This window comes from Bombina bombina, chromosome 1 (assembly GCF_027579735.1).
Source record: "Bombina bombina isolate aBomBom1 chromosome 1, aBomBom1.pri, whole genome shotgun sequence".
NCBI classification, from domain to species: Eukaryota; Metazoa; Chordata; class Amphibia; order Anura; family Bombinatoridae; genus Bombina; species Bombina bombina.
The window spans coordinates 776,649,169-776,671,461 of NC_069499.1; the positions used below are offsets into that span (position 1 = coordinate 776,649,169).

Here is a 22,293-nt window from a genome sequence, read left to right on the forward strand (position 1 = left end):
GCATTTCTCGCAAAATGGATAACCATAATATAGGAAAACAAAAAATAAGGGTCAAATTTGTTCTGTAAAACACAATTTGACCCAAATCAATACACCACTCTAAAGATGGAGATTTGTGCTTTATAAATAGGGATAACAGAAGATACTCTCTTATTATACGTTTGCACAAACATGAGTTTTCTTTTTAAAGTTTTTGAATCCTGTCAATAGATCAACGCTTAATCACCTGACACCCACCAAAAATACTAAACTTTCCACCAACACAATTTTGTTATATGTAAACTGCTCCAGCATCTCCTAAAAAGATTTTTTTTGAGAAGGAAAGAAAATAAATAAATAATAATGTTTATTGTTTTATTTTTCTTTAAATTTTTAAGGAGCGTTAATTGGCGCTCCACTTGTAATTTTAACCTTTATATTTGTTATATAGATATATATACTGTGTGCCTCTGATGAAGCGCATGTGCGCATGCGCGAAACGCGTCAGGTGTCTTCTTGGATACTCACCTTCTAATGAGCAACGTTACTGAATAAACCTTTGCATCAAGTTTTGAGTCCTTGGTCCCAATTCTTCCTCCTTTGGATGTTGAGTTTATATATATATATATATATATATATATATATATATATATACACACAACAGTATATTTTATATATAATTTTAGGCTTTCCTTATCTTATGGAGTGTTATGCATATGTTGTTTGCTGGTATACACAGATACAATAGAATTTTGGTAGAGCAGTATCATTTAGTACACTAAGGGCCAGATTACAAGTGGACTGCTCTAACAGACAAGCCCAAACCACCTTTTTCTTTTTTTTCTTTTTTTAAATAGTGTTTAATAGTGTTTAATAGAGTTTAATTTGCAGTAAATATACCCTCCCTGTGAGAACTTTGGCCTCTTCATGCTGACCATATTCCAGTAATAATACAACTACTGGCTAATTATTCACCCTTTTCTCCATTCTAAAAAAAAAAAAAAAGTAAATGTAAAAAATGCTATTTTTTACTATTTAACCCAGAATTCATTATATCTCAATTAAAAACTATATGTAATATATTTTCTGTAACATATTTTGCTAGGTAGATTCTTACAACCCAAGTACTGTAATTTGTTATATTGTGTAGTCTCTATTCTTTTATAACCTGTTTATCCTGGGTCGATGTTCATTCATGTATAGTAGATTTCATCAGAGCACTCTTCCCTGTGTCTTTGCAGATGATATCCAGATTGCTATACCAATAATTAAACCAGCATTGGAAAAAGTACAAATGTCCGGACAAAACTTGCACCATGGATTCCCTGCACCGTTCCTATTTGCAGATGGATTGTCATCTGTAGAAACCCTTTTAACCAACATTCAGGTAAATATTACATTGGTATTGTTTGTGTAAAGCCTGAAGTTAAATAATATCCTGCACAATGTCAACATATAATTGGACCTACATTTTTTATTTGACTAGGCCTAAAGGAACATCAAACCCAACCATTATTATTTTGCGAAAGAAATCATAATTCATGCTTACCTGAAATTTATGCTTACCCGCCTGTTTAATTTTTTTGGGCGACAGTTCTAATGATACCTCTATGGGCTCTGCTTTGTCTTTTCTACCAATATGTTTTCTTATTTTCTATTCTCTGCTCAGCTATACGTTGAACTGATTAGAGCGGGGAAGTGGGAGGGATTTATAGCTCTGCTATGGGTTCCTGGCCTCCCCCTGGTGGTGGGAACTATATCCTATATCTTATGGAGCCCTATGGGCCATCATTATTGTGAAAGAAAATTATTTATCAGGTTAGCATAAATTATGTTTTTTTTTCTTTTGTCATTCAGACAGAGCTCACAATTTAAAAATGTTTCCAGTATATATCTATTATCAAATTGCACTATATGACAAGAAATAGTGCTGTCATCATCTTGTTTCCTCTGTCTGGATCATGAAAGAAACATTTGGGTTGTATGTTCCTTTAACCCCTTATATTCTAAAGATGGCTGGGAAGCATTATTTTTCAGTGCACTGCATCTCTTTCTAGGAGCCAAGGGGTTAAAAGGCATGGAAAACACATTAGAATAGTAGGCTTTAAATATTACATTTTATTGCTAAGAAGAAATTTACCCGAAATATATATAGTCCCTGTAATCTGAACCTGTACAGAGGTAGTTTGTGCATCACCCTCGAAAGTCTGAAAAAACAAACCCACTGCACAAAATCATGCTTGCTGTGCTGCATAACATCTAATTGTAATACTGGACAACATTAATATAACCAATACAACAAGGTTGCATTTCCTTTAAAATGTATGTTGTGCTTTATCAATTAATTGTATTATATCAAACACATATGCACAGTTCTATGTTACTTAAAACTACAATTTTCTCAGGAGTTAAACAGCTGGTGAGAGATCATTGTATTCAAATTTGTTACAGGAACATCCTTTTAAATGGGCTGGTCCCTCTCCCACCTTCCACTTGGGGATAGATTTAGTTTGCTGTTTGTTAACATTTCTTCTGTATAGCCAATATCGACATTTGCAGTATAGGTGGCACTTCCAAGATATAAAACCAGCATTTTCAAATGACAAAATAAAGATAAATGAGTTTTTGCAAATTAATTAATACACTAAAGCCGGTAAAATTAATAATTAGGAGAGGAGGCTTCCTGTGAGACGCACACGTCAACATCCGGTGCGCAGGCTCTGCAAGACAGAGCGTGACCAACGCTACACATGCAGCAACTGATCCTGTTGGCGGTTTTTTTCTCTGCAACGCTGCCCGGGGATTTGGAGCACAGTATCCGGCTGCAAAGAGGAAGCCCCCGGCGCCTACACTAATCAGGTGGCGCTGATACCAGCCTTAACAGATGTCCTGGTGTCCTAAGGCACAGCCCGTCAAACAGAAGCACATGGAAAGGAAAGTAAAGTCTGTGAGAGAGTGACACGGTGCAAGCAGTGGAGTAGAAGCAAGGCATAAAAGGGAACTTTCAGCTTAAAGCCTTTTTCCTGTATCCAGAGGCAGACGGCGGCAGCAGGTATCTACGCCGCGGGGGAGGTGTCCTGTGCGGCGTGGTGTCCTGTGGGAGCCTAAGCAGAGTTACAGGCTGACGCGAGGACTGAGTCCAAGCAAAGAGAAACATCCCGAAAATCGCAAGTATTATCAGCTTAACCCCTGAGCACCACACTCTACAAGATTGAATCTGTTAAATACAAATCTGTGGCATAGCCTCAGGACACACTAGGTACTTTGCATCAATATCCCTCCCTGATCAAACTGTTTTGACGCTATACAAAAGGGATCTATGTGTAAATTTCTGGACTGACACTTAAGTAAAAAAAAAAAAAAAAGGGTCTACCACATCTTTATATGGACCTATAATAAAGCTAATTAAGCTCTCAAGAAAGAGTGATACATTTAACAGTTTCTATGATGTATTTCACTGTATATTTTTTCTTTTTTTTTTATGCGGATAATTTAAAGTTTCCCTTTCAAGGGTTTTTGCTGCAATACTTTAATCCTGCTACATTAGGGTTTGGTTTGTAGGATGTAACAATAAGCCTTCCAAAGTGTACTCTCTATTTTAGGCTAAACTCTGATACAATAAGCTGTAAAAGGATCTTTACTGTTGCTGGAATTGATGTTTAAGGTCTGTGGGTGAAACAGATAAATATTTTGGCCTCAGACAATCAGCAAACCCCCAAGATAAAGTCTCGCTTGTCCACAAATAAGGGGATAAAAAGCACCCTATACTTCAGTGCTTGCCTGTACTTAGTCTTTCCTATAACCTGGTCAAAAGTCTGCCGGGTTAACCCCATCTTAAGGCTTATGGCAAAACTGTATATAGCTACCCCAAATAGGGAATAGTGTGATCAGCTATTGTAAGAGAAAATACCCTGTAGTTAATGATTTGGTATCCATATGTATACAGATACTTCCACGTTTGAAATCCACTTTAGTGTTGACATATCTGGATTGTCTTTTTTTTTTCTTCTTTTTTTCTCTCACTTTTTCTTTTTTTCTAATTTGTTTTAAATCAAGAGTAAAATAAAAAAAAAAAAAAAAAAAAAAGAGGTATATATATATATTTATACTTATACTTACACACACACACACATATAGACAGCTCCTCTGAAGCTGTACATAAACACATCTTTTGATTGTCTTTTTTTTCAGGATATTTGTACTCACGGTTCACACACATAGGGGGGAGGGATTTCTCTCACCACTAGAATCACTTTCACTTAAAATCACTATCTTATTAAGAATAGGAACTTTTCACATAATAAGCTTCTAGTCATTAACAGGGTATGGAAAAATATATTACAAATGTAAAAGCAAGATCACCAGCCATGCCAGTAAAAAAAGATAAAAAAATTAAACCAATACAGGAAAACTCTGAAAAATTAGATACAAACGAAGATGGGACTATGATTGACTCCCAAATATTATTAGACAAGTTAGCAGATATGATAATGCCACAGTTTGAATCCTTAAAAAGTGAGATTACGGCCCTGACGACAGAAGTTAGACACTTTGCAGCACGAATCTCTGAGGTAGAGAGACGGGTATCAGAATTGGAGGATGTTACTAATTTACAAGAGATAGCGACTAAAAAAAACAGATGAAACAATTAGAATTTTACAAAATAAAATTCAAGACTTAGAGGATAGATCCCGACGAAGTAACATTCGAATAGTTGGCCTTCCTGAAATTAGTGAATATAAAGATCTATCTACATTCGCTGCTATAACACTACCTAAATTACTTGGATTAAGTTTACAAAATGAAAAATTTCAGGTAGAAAGAGCTCATAGAACAGGCTCCAGCATAAAATATCAAGACGGATATACGAGACCAAGAATGGTCATGGTAAAATTTTTAAACTTTCAGGAAAAAGTAGATATAATGAGGGCATATAGAAACCACAACCCACTTATGATAGGAAATACTCAAATATACCTTTTCCAAGATTATTCGGCAGAAACAGCAGATAAAAGAAAGAGTATGGCGCCATTCTGTACAGCCTTAATTCAGAACAACTACAAAGCTAGTTTAAGATACCCAGCTAAGATAATAATAGAAGACACAGAGGGTAACAATGTGGCCTTAAACAATTGCATAGAAGCTAAAGCATTTTTTGTAGAGCATAATTTACAGGTTCTAACCCGTAACATTAAAAGTGACAAGATCAGAAGATAAGTAACAAGTTATTAATGAATAAAAGTAAAATAAAACTCTATAGTGTAATTAAATATCCTGATCATAGCGTTAAGAGTTTCATGCAGAAGGTATTTGCTTTAAAATTGCATTATTGCTGGTTATATCTATGTGTTTTTAAATTTGTTATGGGGAACTCCATTGGAAATAGTCCGCTGGACCCCCTTAGGTGTTGGGTGTTGTTTCTCCTTATCTTTTTTTTTTTTTTTTTTTTTCTCCTTCTCTTTTCTCTCTCCTCTCCCGGTTCACTCTCTCCCAAGCCCCCGCACTCTTGTCTGCAGTATAATACATATAAGAATAACAAACAACGACTGGGCTAAGATATGTATAACTTAGTGTCTTGGAATGTGGGGGGGATCACCTCCCCAATTAAAAGGAAAAATGTTCTCAAATTAGTGAAAAAACAAAAAGCAGATATTATTTTCATACAAGAACTTCATTTAAAAACGGCAGAAATTGCAAAACTTAAGGCTAACTGGATAAAAGAAATTATCGCTACACCTTGTGATAAGCGTAGTCGTGGAGTAGCCATCCTGTTCCACAGAGATCTGGAATATGAGATAATTAAAAGTGAACTTGACCCGGAGGGCCGATATATTATAGTACAGCTTAGAATGGACAATTGTGTCTGGTCCTTCTGTAATATTTATGGCCCCAATAAAAGTGATAAAATCTTTTGGAGTAAGATAGAGAAAAAACTATTCCCTCTGCGAGGGCAAAATTTAATAATTATGGGCGACTTTAACATGACTCTAAATCCAGTTGTTGATAGATTTAAACAAGTAAATAAGCAACAATATAGACAAGAGGCAAAAATTTTTGGAAGCTTATTGAAGAACTTAGAGGTTGAGGATATCTGGAGGATACAGCACCCAGATGAACGTAGTTTTTCCTGTGAATCTAGAGCTTTTAAAAACTTTTCACGAATTGATTTATTTTTAGTGGATAGATCACTCCTCAAACGCGATATGGATACCTCGATTAACGAGATCCTCCTCTCAGATCACGCAATCATAGGGTTAAAAATAAGAGCTAGAAAAACAGGAACTTGTAATAATTTTTTCTTCCCAAAGTACATGTGTAATAACATCAAATTCTGTAATTGGTTAACTAATGCCTGGAGAATCTTTCTAGTCAATAATGCTAGCTATGCTGATAAAACAGAGATTCTTTGGGAAACAGGCAAAGCAGTACTCCGTGGGGAGATTGTGGCCTACATGTCAAAATTAAAAAAGAAGTTCCTGGCACGTGAGGTTCAACTAGCAAAACAACTTAAAAATGCATATAACACTTACTTGTCCAATCCACAACCCAACACATGGGGCAAGTATAAACAGTCAAGAGAGGAAAGAGAAATATTTTTAAAACAGAAGTGGACCAGGGAAGATCTAAAAGCAAGGGCGACCTTTCAAGGCCCGAAGGGCATGTGTGCAGGGTATTTGGCAAAGTTGATTAAAATAAGAAATAATAAAAATATGATTTCAAATATAAGGGAAGGAGCTAGATTATATACAAAGGCGTCGGAGGTTAGACAAGCATTCTTTAGATACTATCAAAAATTGTATTCTGCTGAAGATATAGATATAGCTGCTAAAAACAAATTTTGGCAAAGTATCACAGTGCCCAGAGTCTCACCAGCGGCTCTCAAGGAGATCAATCAAAGAATAACTGAAAGGGAAATAGATAAAGCTATAAAAAAATTGAAAAACAATAAAGCTCCGGGCCCTGATGGGCTGCCAGCCGAATTTTACAAAAGCATCAGAGTAGATATTGTTGATATGCTAGGTAAACTTTATAATGATTACTATGTTAATAATGGCAATCAATCAAAATACTTCACGAGTTCAATTGTTACGTTGATTCATAAGAAAGGTAAAAATCGTGAAGAATTAGGGTCTTATAGACCAATATCTTTGCTGAATGTAGACTATAAGATTTTGATGGCAATAGTGGCAGACAGATTAAAAAGGGTGTTAGGTGAGGTTATACATTATGATCAGGCAGGCTTTATGCCAGGCAGGAACGTGGTTAGAAACATGCGACGCATACTGACAACAATAGACTTCTATTATAATAAATTTTTGGGACAGAAGCAAAGCATTAAAGGTGACCTGGCCCTCCTTGCACTAGATGCGGAAAAAGCATTTGATGCTATTACATGGGACCATCTATTCACGGCTCTTGATAAATTCGGCCTGCAAGGTAATTTCTTTAATTTAACCAAAGCTATTTATAATAAACCCAGATCACAATTACTAGTAAACGCAGAACTCTCGCAATATATAACATTACATAAAGGGACAAGACAGGGATGCCCGCTGTCGCCACTTCTGTTTAATATTTCCCTCGAACCTCTGGCAATTCTTTTAAGGCAAGAGTTAACAGGTATCCGACTTGGCAAGCAGTGTATTAAAATTTCCCTATACGCAGACGATCTACTATTGTATCTATATAAAACGTCTGAAAGCATTCCAAAATGTCTTAGTATAATAGGAAACTATGGCAGATTTTCTGGGTATAGAATGAATTTGCAGAAATCGGAGATCCTTTGGCTACAGAAAAATGATAAGAGTTATACTAAGCACGGATTTCACGAAGTGCAACAGTTAAAATACCTAGGTATAGACATAAGCAAAAATCTGAATGAATGGTACAAAATAAATTATGAAAACTTACTGGATAAACTACCTCAAGATTTAGCCAAATGGAGTATGTACAAATTGCCACTTTCAGCAAAGATAATGGTAATTAAAACAATTATATTTCCCAAATTTTTATTTTTGCTTCAAAACTTGCCTCTATTCATATCAAGATTAGACTTACATAGATACAATAAATCAATATCTCAATTTCTCTGGAACAACGGTAAACCCCGTATGGCTATAAACAAACTGATTCAGCGTAGAAAAGAAGGGGGTCTGGCACTTCCTTGCCTTAAAACATATAATCTGGTGACCCTAGCCAAATTTGCAGTAGACTGGCTGGTAGAGGGGGATTACGTCACCTACTATAATTTGGAATCAGAAGTAATTATGCCTTATAATCTCAAAGCATTACTGCATACAGATAAAAAATCAATCCCTAACAACATTTTCAACTTACTAACATTCAAAAATGTCATTATAGCTTGGCAGAAATATTGTTCCCTCTTAAACTGTCAATATCATATTTCTAGTTTTTGTCCTATTATGGGTATGCCCGACTTTCTGCCCGGCCTGTCAGACCCGGTATATAAAATTTGGAGGGAGAAAGGTTTAAAGAATTGGTCCCAATTCAGACAAGCTGATACAATATATATCAAGTCATATCGAGATATGGTAATTGAGTTTCAATTGAATCCTAAAAACTTTTATGCTTATTTACAGAGTAGGAGTTATTTTAATCAACTATGTCAACGTTACGGGACTGAGTGGGAGTGGCCAGAAATAGATTCTGGATTAAAATTATATAAAGCTGGGAAGAGATCAATTTCAATATGGTACAATATGCTATGTAACGTATCCGGGACGATGCATGTGGAAAAAATCACAATCTATATAAATAGGTACTTCCCGCAGGTACAATCACAAGAGGTTAAAAAAAGTCTTATCAATCTGGATTTGGCCACGTCAGTGTATAGTTGGAAAGAGTCTCAATATAAACTATTAAATAACTACTATTTAACTCCGGACAAAATTAATAAATGGGCCGATAATGCATTGCGTTGTAAATGTTTTAAATGCAAAGCTGAGACCGCTGACATTATCCATTGTCTTTGGGCTTGCCCAAAAGTATTGCAATTTTGGGGCAAAATTAATTATTGGCTTAATAAATTTTTAAACACTAAAATATCATTAACTGCAGTCAATGTATTCCTGTTATATGATGAAGGAGATAATAAACCAGACAAACTCCTTATAAATCTGGCTATTCTAGCCGCCCGCAACATAATATTTAAAAATTGGAAAGCACCAGGAGAACCTAGTTTGAAAGAATTTATTAATACAATGGATACTCAGATGACGATTGAGCTACTCAATATTAGACCCTATTCAGAGAAGAGACTTAAGGATTTCTTCTCAAAATGGTTAAATATAATCAGGGAAAAACCAATGATAGCACAAAAGCAACTCATATTACCCATACAAAATTCCCCCGAATTTATGTTACTTTTGCTAAAAAACATGATACCCCAAGAGTGGGGTATGGGCTAATTTGATAACACAGGGTAAGGTAACTATACTGGGCAAAATAAATAGTACCTACGGCAACTGAGAGGAGGGAAGTGGACTTGGGGGGGGGGGGGGGCTTATTTATATTTTTTTTTTTTTTTTTTTTTTCTCTCTCCTTCTTTCTTTGTCTGGCCGGTCTTTCTTGTTGTACGTCTTTCTTATTGTTTCTTTGTTTAGTTGATTTTGTTTTTTCTCTCTTCTTCTTTCTTTGTCTGGCCGGTCTTTCTTGTTGTACGTCTTTCTTATTGTTTCTTTGTTTAGTTGATTTTGTTTTTAGTATTGTCTCTAGATGGGGTTACACTATAATAGGTAAAAGCCCCAAAAGCAAGGTATACATTTGGAAAAATGTTTCTAGACTATTCAGCCACTACTGTAAAGTTTCTATAGGTTGGGTTTTTTCTTTTTTATAGCGACATAGTGTCAACAGGGTAATTGAATGTTTTACAGAGGTAGAGTCTAAATTGAAAGTCGAAAACACATCTGATTTTAGGCCATGGATTTTTTTAAGTTAAAATTCAACTTATTTGTATTAGTACTCTGTTATTCTATAATCATTGTAAACACCCTGCGTGGTGAAATGCTAGCCCAAATTGTTGGGCTAAATTTTTGTTTCGGTATACCCTGCGTGGTGAAAGGTAAGCCAATTTGTAAGGCTGTTATCTTGCTTTTGGTTAATAAATAAATATATAAAAAAAAAAATAAAAAAAAAAAATTAATAATTAGGAGCACATTAAAGGGAACATTTTATTTTACAGTACAATGCACCTTTAGGAAAAGACAAATTCATAGCTTGGTAGAATCCAATATTTTTCAAATAGTTTAGCCAGATTAAGATCTTTCTGTGAGTGATTATGTAATATATAATTTGTGTAAATTTACAAAGCTGAGTTGTTTGCAGGGTTATTTTCAAAGAATAATGTAAATTTGGGTTCTATAATTTCCATTTTGAAACATTTAAAGTGACACAGGTAGATAGATGTACACAGTAAGGTACCAGTTTTTGTTTGTTTATTTACAGATTGTTTTTGTAGAGAGATACAATGTATGTTTAGTTTGTGACGTTTATATACTTAGTATGTTTTCTAACAATGGAAAATGTGAATTTGAGTGACATTCTTTGGCTTATTTACAGAAGAGAATGGAGAAAGTAGATTGTCAGCTGATAGGAAAACTCTGGATTATCTCTGTAACATTGTAATGCTTTTATAAAACTTTGCTTATTTGAAAGGTTGGCAGTATGCTTGGGCTTTACAGCATCTCTGCACTACTGAGGAGCAGCTGATATAAATTCAATATTAAAGGGACAATAAAGATTAAACAAATTCTAGACAAATGATGTGTTCATATCAAAGATTAGCCTGTGAATAATATACAAGTATTTTAAAATTATATTAGTTGTTTAAATATTAAGGAAATAAGTTTAAAGTTTTACTCTCCATAAAGTAATGGAAACTGCCATATTGTAACCTAGGATTCCCTAGGTTTAAAAGCTTGTTATCTTATTTTTGCTGAGGCCAATAAACAACAGATTTAAATAAGTTACTAAATTTGGTGTATGCTCCTACAGTACTTGCAAAAACTGGAAAGCCGACAGCTTTCAAAGTTAAAGGAACATGAAACCAAAATTTTTATCTCATGATTCAGAGAGATTGGAAAATGAAAAAAAAAAACACTTTACAATTTACTTCAATTATCGAATTTACCTCATTCTCTTGGTATCCTTTGCTGAAAAGTAGGGAGGGGGGTTATGAACTTGCACGTGACTGGAGCAAACTATAGCATTAGTTTTATAACTATGACATACATTTGCAAGAACAGTAGGTGGCAGCAATGTTCCCTGACATGTACTGTTCCAGATATGTACGTACACGCTACCTATCTAGATATCTCTTCAACAAAGAATATAATGAAAACAAAGTAAATTTGATAATAGAAGAAAATGATGTTCTGTCTAAACTACAAAAGAAACATTGTCCCTTTAAATTTCATGAAAAGGGGACAGCAAATAAAGTACTGTATGTTGCAAAGTTTTTTTTGCTACATATAACATTAAAAATGATGTTACTAAATGTATTTAAGGTCTACTAAAAAACAAAAAACAAACATAATTTAAGATCTGCACTATGTGCACCTGTCAGGTGCTATTTTCAGTGGTAACACAGTGCTTATTGGTAAGTATGCTCTGTGCATTAAATTAATCAGCCTAGCTGTACATATAGGGTTGCCACCTAAGTAGGCTGACCATATTGCCGCTTTAAGAAGGAACACATATGAAAAATACATATGTCAGGGTTCTTATACAAAACATTTCTTTAAACAGCCCTGAAAACAGCCCTGACATATGTATTTTTCATATGTGTCCCTTTTTAAAGCGGCAATATGGTCAGCCTACACCTAAGCCATGTTTTCTTGTACACTTATGAGTTACACATGCTGCAGGTAGTGCAAGAAGGAACATGTATTGTGTTTCTGGGCAGCACTATTTATATGCACTGTTCATATTCCTCTCTGTACACCCTGCAGCATGTGTAACTTATAAGTGTCCAGGAAAACATGGCTGAGGTGGCAACCTTATGTACAACTCCAGCATATTGTCTTGTATGTCCATTTAAATGTAGATTAAGAGTCTTGTGCCAATCAGTGCTGTCACTCAATAGATTATCTTACAAAGTGTTAACTTGTACGTATTTCAGTGTCTCTTCTTACGCCATAAAGAGCTATGTAACACAACAGTACTTACAAGATGTGCCCTTAAAGTGGTTCTGATCCTCGCTGTGTCAGCTCACAGTGTCAATTAGCGGGTTGTTGATTGATAGAGCTAATAAAAATGTGCATTTCAAGTAAACACTAAGTACATGCATCAATACCTGTTTATGCCTGCAAATCATAAGCTGCCGTCCTGTGTCTGGAAGATCCCAGCCTGAATTATCATATAACAAAGAACATGATGAAGAAACAGCATAGAAACTTAATGAAGAATATAAAAAACTGAACAGTCTATTGAATAAATCACACGTATCTATAAATTGGTAGCATTCCCTGTCTTATAGGTTTTGTTTTGTATAAAGCTCACACACCATACAATACCAAATCAATTTGAATGGTTATTAGAGTATCTGCATAGGGTATAGTGAGCATTATTTGTAAACAAACATACCCAGAATTTCTCTTAAAGGGGCATTCCAGACAGATTTGAAAGGCACATCAAAAATTATTTTTTTTAAAAGCTTTTAAAGGAACACATTTGATGCACCAACCTCTAACCATTGGTGCTGCCATTATGGAACATTGCAGGTATGTGAAGGAGAGTTGCTGCACATGTGCAAACGGTTCAGCACTGGAATGTAGTCAAACATTGATTACAACATGGTGACACCAATGACAAGAGGTAGGTGGAGAATAACCTCAATACTTTGCTTAGAAAATGTATTTAGTGTTTAATGTCCCTTTAAGGTTTCAGTGAGCACTTTTACTGTGCACAAGCATGTAGAAAATATCTAGAAATGCTCCGTGCACCAGCATTTTAAAGGTCGTGTCTACTCAGAGAGCCAGCAGCGCCTTATATTGTGTAGATTGATCCATCGCCAATGTTCTGCAAGGCAATGCCCGCTCTCTGAGTAGACACAATCTTTACAATGCTGGTACACCGTGCAGCAGTAAAGGCTATCTAGCACTGAAGCACTGGTAGTTTTTGTTACAAGTGGTTTAGCTAAGACACATGTTGTGCAATTTGTTTTTTATCTATTTAAAATTGAAATACACTGATGTGTCTGAAATGTGCCTTTAACAATTCTTCAGCTGCTCTAGAGTTCAATGAATGGTATTTGGATCAGATTCAAAAAGGAAACAAAAGAGAAAAACAGTAAGAACTAATAATCAGCAAGTGCATTTTTGTCTTTAATTCAGGGCCTTTTAAAAGTTGCAGTCGATAACGCCAGAGTACAAGAGAAGCAAATACAGCAGGAAAAAAAAGAACTGAAGTTGGAACTTTGCAGAGAGAGAGAACTTAGAGAAACCTTAGAGAGACAACTGACTGCAGAACTTCAAAGCCGAGGTACGTGTTGGTCACATGTCATCTGCTCAACAATTTATTACAGAACTAAGTTTTCGGGTATTAAAATGTATTCTTCTCTTACTCCCTTGAAATTAAATGTATCATTATCTACAACATTCATTGTATCTTTTTATATATAAATATATATATACAAATATATAACAGCAATTTAAAATATGGGGAGGCGAAAAGTGAGTTTAAAATCCTCCACTAAATCCAAAATGTAGAGAAAATAACTCATTGTGTAAACCATTTACAAATCTAAACAATTCAGAAGGTATAAGCAAGTCTTCTGACTTGTTTAGATTTGTAAATGGTTTACACAATGAGTTATTTTCTTTACATTACAAATATATATATATATATATATATATATATATACATATATACTGTATATATATAATACATAGAAGGGATGAGCACTAATGTAAGAATATCGTAAGATAAAGAAAAAAGTGCTCGAGACTGAGGTATACTACTACAAAAATACCTCCAAAAATATTATAAATACAGATAAGTGTCTCCGCACTAATAATCTAAGCAGTATATGTAAGCAAACTAATGACAAAAAGGTGTGGCATCAAAATATATAAGCAATTTAATGAAAGAATAACATAAAGAAAATCCCTAAATCCGATACATAATCAGACATAGATACATACAAAACAAACATTAAACACAAGATATACTGGGCGTCCCCAGTTAGCAAAAAAATTCAGAGTCAGTCCAGACTGTGATGAAATGTAGAACATATATATATTTATCTATTTATAGATCAATAAGATATACAGTATATATATATATATATATATATATATATATATTTGCAATAATCTGACATAAAGAGGTAACTGATATAGCAATAGTTTTTCAACTCCTTTCAGTCCTCAGGGCACACTAATGGGCCACATTTTCATGATATCTGAACTAGAGCACAGGTGAAATAATCAGCTGATGGGTGAGAGCAGGTTAGTAACCATGGTTACTGATCAGCTGATTATTTCACTTGTGCTCTAGTTCAGATATGAAAATCTGGCCCATGGGGTAGATTTATTAACAGTCGTGCGGACATGATCCGCTGTAGCGGATCATGTCCGCCAGACATCGCTAAATGCTGACAGCATACACTGTCGGCATTTAACATTGCACAAGCACTTCTGATGAAATGCTTGTGCAATGCCCCCCCCCCTGCAAATTCTCGGCCGCTAGCAGGGGGTGTCAATTATCCCGATCGTATGCGATCGGTTTGATTTCGGTCCGCGGCCTCAGAGCAGGCGGACAAGTTATGGAGCAGTGGTCTTTAGACGCCGCTTCATAACTTCTGTGTCCGGCGTGCCTGAAGGCTTGCACGGAAACAGGGACATCAAGCTCCATATAGAGTTTAATAAATTGTCCCCTTTGTATGAATAAAGACAGTGCAAGTTTCCTGTCTGTTTGATATAAGACACAGTAATAACTAATGTGGGGAAAATAAAACATTGTCTTATTGGCAGTCTCACTTTGTGTTGTCTTTATTTTAAAAATTAAGTGGTTTTAAATAGTTTAATTTGGTCTTAAAACCTTCCAGATCTGCTGGATATAGAGTGAATCACATTTTTACTTTCACATTTTGTTCCATTTGAATATATCATCACAAAGCTATAAAACAGATTATTGTATTATCCATGAGAAATAGGAACTATATCATTGCAGAGTGCATAGATTTAATCAAGAGAGCATTAGTCTTAATTAAATACACTTAATCATTGAAAGAAAAAAAATACATTTATATCCTATTAATTGCTTGAAATTGGTATAAAAAAAATATATCACGTCTGTTGCAAAGACTGTTGCAGTCCATTAAATTATAGAAAAGGTTAAACTGGGATACAGTAGCATTGGCAGTTATCTAAATTAAATGGGATTACATTACTATTTTTCAAATTACATTGATCTGTATACAGAAGTCTGTATGATGCACTAATTAAGAGTTAAAATAATAATATGCAGGTCAAGCTACTTCACTCATGAACTGCTTGTGCTTTAAAGTTTTGAAATCACAACAACATCCAAGTAACCATTAAAGGGGCATGATAATGTTGAGACCTCAGCCATGTTTCCCTGGACAATTATGAGTTACACATGCTGCAGGGAGGAACATGAATAATGTTGTCCATGGTCACTATTTGTGTGCAGTCCAGCTGCACAGTGCATGTTGTCCTCTGCGCACCCTGCAGTATGTGTAACTCATAAATGTCCAGGAAAACATGGCAACCCTTAATGAAATCCAATTCTTTCATGATTTACATAGAGTGTTTAGAGTGCAACAAAGGAATTCTATGTTCGAGTACGATCGGGTTGAATGACACCCCTGCTGCCAATCTGCAGGGGCGGCGTTGCAAGAACTGCTGGTGCAATGCTGAATACGGAGAGCATATTGCTCTCCGCATTCAGCGAGGTCTGTCGGACCTGATCCGCACTGTCGGATCAGGTCCGACAGACTTTTGTTAAATAGGCCCCAATGTCTCACTTTGAAACTTCTTAAAGGGACAGAAATGAAAATTTTTACTTTTAGAATTTAGATAAAGCATGCAATTTTGAACAAATTTCCAGTTTACTTCTAGTAACACATTTGCTCCATTTCTTTGCCATTCTCTGTTGAAGAACATACATAGGTACTCCCAAGAGCAGGAATGCGCTGCTTGGAGCTAGCTGGTGATTGGTGGCTGCATATATATGCCTCTGGGCAATGGTCACAAGTTGTGTTTAGCAAGCTCTCAGTAGTGCATTGCCTGCTCTTAAACAATGGATACCAAGAGAAGGAAGACAATTTGATAATCGAAGTAAATTGTAAAGTTCTTTACAACCACGTGCTCTATCTGAATCATGAATGTTTAAATTTGACTTTACTGCCCCTTTAATCCACATTATAAACAGATCCTATTATGTATAAGTAGCGCTGTAAAAGACCTTCTGGACCATCTTTGACCAGGGTGACTGCAAATATATTAAAATAAAGCCATGACAATAATTTTAGAAATACTGTACTTGGTCATTGAAAATGTTGAGATGCACATGTAAAATGCCTCTTTCCTTTATTGATTGTTTTCACTTTTTATATTAGATTTATTACACCAGCATTCCAGCATTCGAGTGTAGTATTATTGGTAATAAATAATGCCCTGCTTAATTGCTGATGTATACTATGAGTTTAATGTCCCTTTAATTATATAGACACAAAACAATAACTAAAGAATTGATGATGTAGCTCTTAGCTGAGATAAAACACTCTTTAATAAATTATGTTTCTTGCAGGATTATGAATAGTTATTTATGCAAATTAAATTAAATAATGTTAAGCAGGTTATTAGAATTATCTTGTTATTAAAAGAAACATTCCTTTTGTTGTTTTAACACAGAACTATCTTAATTATGGCACTTATTGCAACAAATTTTGCAAAAGGCAAAAATGTTTTTTCTTCATGTTTATCATCTTTGCAAAGTTTTTTTTTTTTTTTAAGATAATGTTAACCATTAAAAAATGTAAACAAATAATATGCCTTTAAAAAAGAAAAGTCATATTTTTGTATGTAGAAATACTTTAAAACATAAGAATATACAACAGCAAATTCTTCTTTGTTGTGTTAGTATTTTTTTATTTTATGTAGAAGTATCAGATTGGCAAAATACAATATCCTTTCAAATGGTTTTCTTCTAATGTATTAGATGCAGTAAATGTTAAATGGATAATCATAAGAATACAGATATCACCCAGCTATTACTGGGTAAAAACGATTATAGAACCTACTTGCCAGAAAATGAGTCACAGCCTTTCTAGTTAAATTCTATATCTTGTAGAGAAAATCATTGTGCGGAGCAATAAAATCCTTTCTGGGAAAATATTCCACAGAGAATAGAGGTGACCATGACAGTTGTCATTTTTCTACATTTCAGCAACAATTCAAAAGCGCTTGAAGAAAGAAAAAAAGGCCAAAAGAAAATTGCAGGAGGCTCTGGAGTTTGAGTCAAAACGAAGAGAACAAGTAGAGCAAGCTCTTAAACAAGCCACAGCTGGAGATGGGCTCAGGATGCTTAACGGTAACTGCACCACAAGAACAGGGACCATTATGCCCTGTAGCTTGAAACATAAGAATTATAGAGAACTGATAGTGCAAACATTTCATGAAGTTAACACTACTGACCTTGCAACTCTATGTGTTTAACCCCCCACAAAGGGGTTAAGCACATAAAGTACAGCTCTGGAGCTGAAGAGAATTGTTTTTGAGCAGACATGACTGCTGAGCTAATCAACGGCTTTGACTTGACACCGCTACACAATTGCTGCTGCTGATTGGCTCACCAGCTGTGTCCGCTTAGGAGGAGCAGTTCTCTGCAGCTCCCAATAAGTACTTTAAATTTGTGTTTATCCCCTTTGTGGGACGTTAAAGACAGAGGCGTGCAGAGTGACTAGTGCTAAAATGTAATGTCCTAATGAATTTGAGCATGTCATTTTGGCACTATAGTGGCCATTTAAATGTTGCAAATAGCATCACTAGTCTAGTAAAAGAAGTAAATAATTTGTGTGGTCAGTGCCCTCATTCTGTTTTAGCTCTGAGTAAGAAAGTATATTATGATGCAAAAGTAATAATTTAAAGCAACATGATTTATTATAGGGAGGTAGGACTGTATTCAGTCTTGTGTAATAAGGTCTTCCAATATAATAGTTACTGTATTCTCTGCTTAAAAGCATTATTTGTGAATACTGATGGGATTACTAAGAGTGCTTGTTTTTTTGTTTTGTTATGATACATAAAGTGGCCATGAAAAAACTAAAATGCAATAGATAATTTCATTATTGCACACAACTGTGTATGTAGCCCCTTGCAAAGTGGTTAAAGACTTACAGGTGAATAAAAAAATAATAATACATATTTTCAAGCATATATGCTTCATGCTTTAAACCACCTGTGTATTTTCATGCTTATTCATGATACATATTGGTTTTCACATGTTGCAAACGCTTGTAGAGTTGCTTGAAAACCATATAAATGTACAAATAACATTTGTATCTTTGCTAGTCAGCCACATGAAAGTTCAATTTAAACAGATTTATTATAAAAAAAATATTTAAAAAATATGTGAATTTGACTCCTTTTTGTGCTTCAGTTATATGCAAGTGCTGTTACAGGGTGCTCAAATAAAACACATACAGATACATTTGCTGTGTATACTGTTGTCTTCGCTGGATTTGCGCCATTGGTCGCTATGGAGTTCACCAACAAGCAGATACTGTATTTATTTTAGCCTGTTTTGTTGCAAATTAGCCAGTGCTTTTTTTTTCTTTTCTTTTTTTAAATTATAATAATTTTACACAATATCCTGACAATGAGCTAGATTACAAGTGGAGCGCTAATAATAAACGGGCAAATTCGTTAGTTTAAAAGATCACAATAAATAACCAGCCATTACAAGTACAATTAGCGCTCAGAAATTAATCAACGATCAGATCTCTGGTTAATTTTCTAATATCCCCCCAAAAAAATTTAACTTTTTTTTTTCCATATAAAACTACTGCACTTGACAGTTTTTAGGGGATATTAGGGTTTATATTCAGATATGGTCATTAAAGTCAGTGTTTCAAACTGTAGACATATGTAATGTATTGCTAATTTTTGCAATTAAAGGAACATGAAACCCCAATATTTTCTTTCACAATTCAGATAGAGTATACATTTAAAAAAAAAAAAAAAAGTTTTTAATTTACTTTTATGATCAAATTGGATTTGTTCTTTTGGTATCCTTTGTTGAAAAGCAGGTAGGTGAACTCAGGAGCATGCACATTTGCAAGAACACTAGTGTTTGCTTCCCTGTAGTGTTGCAGGCATGTGCCCCTTACCTACATAGGTATCTCTTCAAAATTGCAAATTTGAAAAAAGACCTACATTGGAAACCTTTTTTTTTATTTTATTTTTTATAAATTGTATGCTCTGTCTGAATAATGAAATAAATATTTTAGGTTTCAAGCCCCTTTTTTTGAAGATGTATGATCTGTTTCAGATGCCTGCATCCCAGATATGGAGACAGAACACAATGGATCTCAGAACGAGAGTCCCCCAATGCAAGGTAAAATAAATGCAGGACCCTTCAGCATCCTTTGATAGTATACACGTCTGTATTTTACCTATCTTTATTTTACAACGTACCTACATTAAAGATTCCAAAAAACACAGCATAATAAACACATATTTACTAACCTATAAATGGTGCATTTATTATAGAAAATCAAAACCGTTTCTGTTAAAGTTTCTTGTCACTTATGGTTGTCAACATTTTTGACCTTTTACAATTAAAATTATAAAGAAAAAATCGGAAGTGACAAAGTGCAGATAAAGCTTTTTTTTTTACAAGTCAAATCTGTGAATTTCAGAAGCATCTCTGTAATTTGGTTAATTATAACTTACAGCACAAATTAATAATAAGCAACGTGTCAAAAATCTTTCAGTTGTAAAACTGACAAAAGCCCAAAATATTTTATCAGGTTTGATAGGGAAATAATAGTAAGGATTTTTTTTAAAAATATATATATAAAGGTAAATGCCTTTTATTTTAGTAAACAGCATCTGTATATTCAGGGCAAAATTGTGCTCAAACTTTATGCACACTTATAATAATGTAATAAAGGTGTGTCAAATAACAAATATGTAACAATATTGTATGTTTGGAGACCCAATTTATAATTATACACTTGATCTTGGTAAACCTATAAAGTGACATTAAATTCTTCCCATTGGATAAACAGATCTGTAATGTTATAGTGATATTTTAGATGGAGATAAATTTATCAGTTGTAATGAAGATGCGCTATAACTTACTTTTTAATAAAGATATGAAATTCAAATACTCCACGCTCCAGCCACTCAGTTCAAAACTAATCTTTTTTGTGAGCTGACGGCTTGAACTGTACTCCAATCTGTACTCAGAACACAAAGTAACTGCACAGTGCATAATTTAGCATACATTGAGTTAATAATAATTTAGACAACAAACATTAAAAGAAATATCTAATTTTAGCGTAATCTTGGTGTTAAGAGACAGTGCACTGTAACATTGGTTTCCCTTAATGAGTTTCCAATGACTTGTTATACCAGAAGACGAGTTTAAAATGTATGACAGATTTCTTCTTTAGGTTAATTTTGGTATATGAAATAGCTTTTCTTTATTCTTTGACATCACCACCCATTTAAGCTTTCAGGGAAATCATATCTCCTTATTTTATCACTTTCAAAAATGTTTCCTTATCTTATCTCTGTATATTTACCAAAGCTCAATACTTAGGCCCTGATATTCAAAACATTGTCAGACTGCCTGTTTGGGTTCGCCAGGCTCGCAGTCCGTTGGTCTGGTGATATATTTGAAAAAGTGGGCTGAACCTTATTGTGCTCACGAGTGGCAATGTCTCTCCCATAGGATTGCAACTTCAGTAAAAGTCCACCAACATCGCCACTAAGCTGCGATGTAGGCAGTGTGTGTGTGTAGGGGGGGGTGCTGTATTTAAAATGTGATTACACAAAATAGACTGTGCGTCCGTGAAAATAAAAAATGTTTTCTGTGTAGTAACACTTCAAATTATACATATGTAACTTCAGCTTCACTTTTCATTCACTAGATTTGTTACACTGGGAAATATCACCACTGAAAAGCAGGGGAGACTAATATGGCTGAAAAAGGTATAGCTAAAATGGAAGACAGTGTTTTGAATATAAGAAACCAACGGCAATGTTTTCCCATTAAAATACTGGTTACTTTTATGGAATGCACTTGAAACTCCCACAGAATGCTTATATATTTGTCATGTCTGTGATCTACTTTGTTAATAAAGACAAAAATCTTCCTTTTAAAACTATAGGACCTGGGGATGTGGTATATATGAAATATGTATATACAATGTTTAATGTATATGTATTGTATAGTATAACGTTAGAATATGTATGCAAACTTTAGGAGTGATTGTAAAAAACTTGTATTGTCTTTTTTTAAATTTATTTTAAGAATGCTATTGTGCGTGTTCACAATATTTCTATATCCATAATATTGAGAACCCTCAATCGCGATCACATAATTCATATTTCTATTATATTGACAACATTGTGATAAAATATTATGAAATATGAATTTTGCAAAAATAAGTAAAAAAAAACACGCCTAAGGACACAATACAAGATTTTGAAAATCACGCCTAAAGATTACATACATATTCTAACACTGTACTATAGAATACATATACAGTAAACAATGTATTGTATATACATTTATCATATACTCACAATCCCCCTGCTCCTATAGGTGTATTATTGATATGTTTAACTGTTTTATCATTTAAATTACAACTATGTAGGTGGTGATGCTACTTTGAATACATCAACAGTATCAGAGAAGCATCGCCACACACTTAAATGTGTGGTAAAATGCCACTCGGTGATGCTGCCTTTAAACAGTACTGCCAGCCCTTTTGAATATTTTGCCGGCTTTCATGACAATACGACAGATCACGTTTGAATATCTTGCCGCCAGTCAGACCTTGATTATCAGGGCATTAGAGAGAACAATTGAAAATTAACATTTCATACAGATGGTGAGAGTCCACAATCCATTACTCCTCCGAATTACCCTTCTCTACCACTAGGAGGAGGCAAAGATTTCCAAACCCAAAGAGCCCTAAAAAAAAACCTCCCACCTCATACATACCTCAGATTTTACTTTTGAAGAATAAGGATGTGCATTTGATTCTTCAGAGAGAGTGGTTTTCAGTCTATATTGAGGCCTGGATTCCCCTTT

At 34.6% G+C, this 22,293-nt stretch overlaps 1 protein-coding gene across 2 annotated transcripts in view; it reads left to right on the top strand.

Annotated features, from left to right (window-relative positions):
• The window catches only part of DACH2 (dachshund family transcription factor 2), an 862,115-nt gene that overhangs the window by 784,870 nt on the left and 54,952 nt on the right, over nucleotides 1–22,293 (top strand). For both annotated transcript variants that reach the window (XM_053699352.1, XM_053699351.1), the window contains 4 exons: nucleotides 1,221–1,366; nucleotides 13,332–13,479; nucleotides 17,413–17,556; nucleotides 19,516–19,581. In XM_053699352.1, the coding sequence (XP_053555327.1) occupies nucleotides 1,221–1,366; nucleotides 13,332–13,479; nucleotides 17,413–17,556; nucleotides 19,516–19,581 (504 nt within the window). The remainder of the gene's footprint in view (nucleotides 1–1,220; nucleotides 1,367–13,331; nucleotides 13,480–17,412; nucleotides 17,557–19,515; nucleotides 19,582–22,293) is intronic.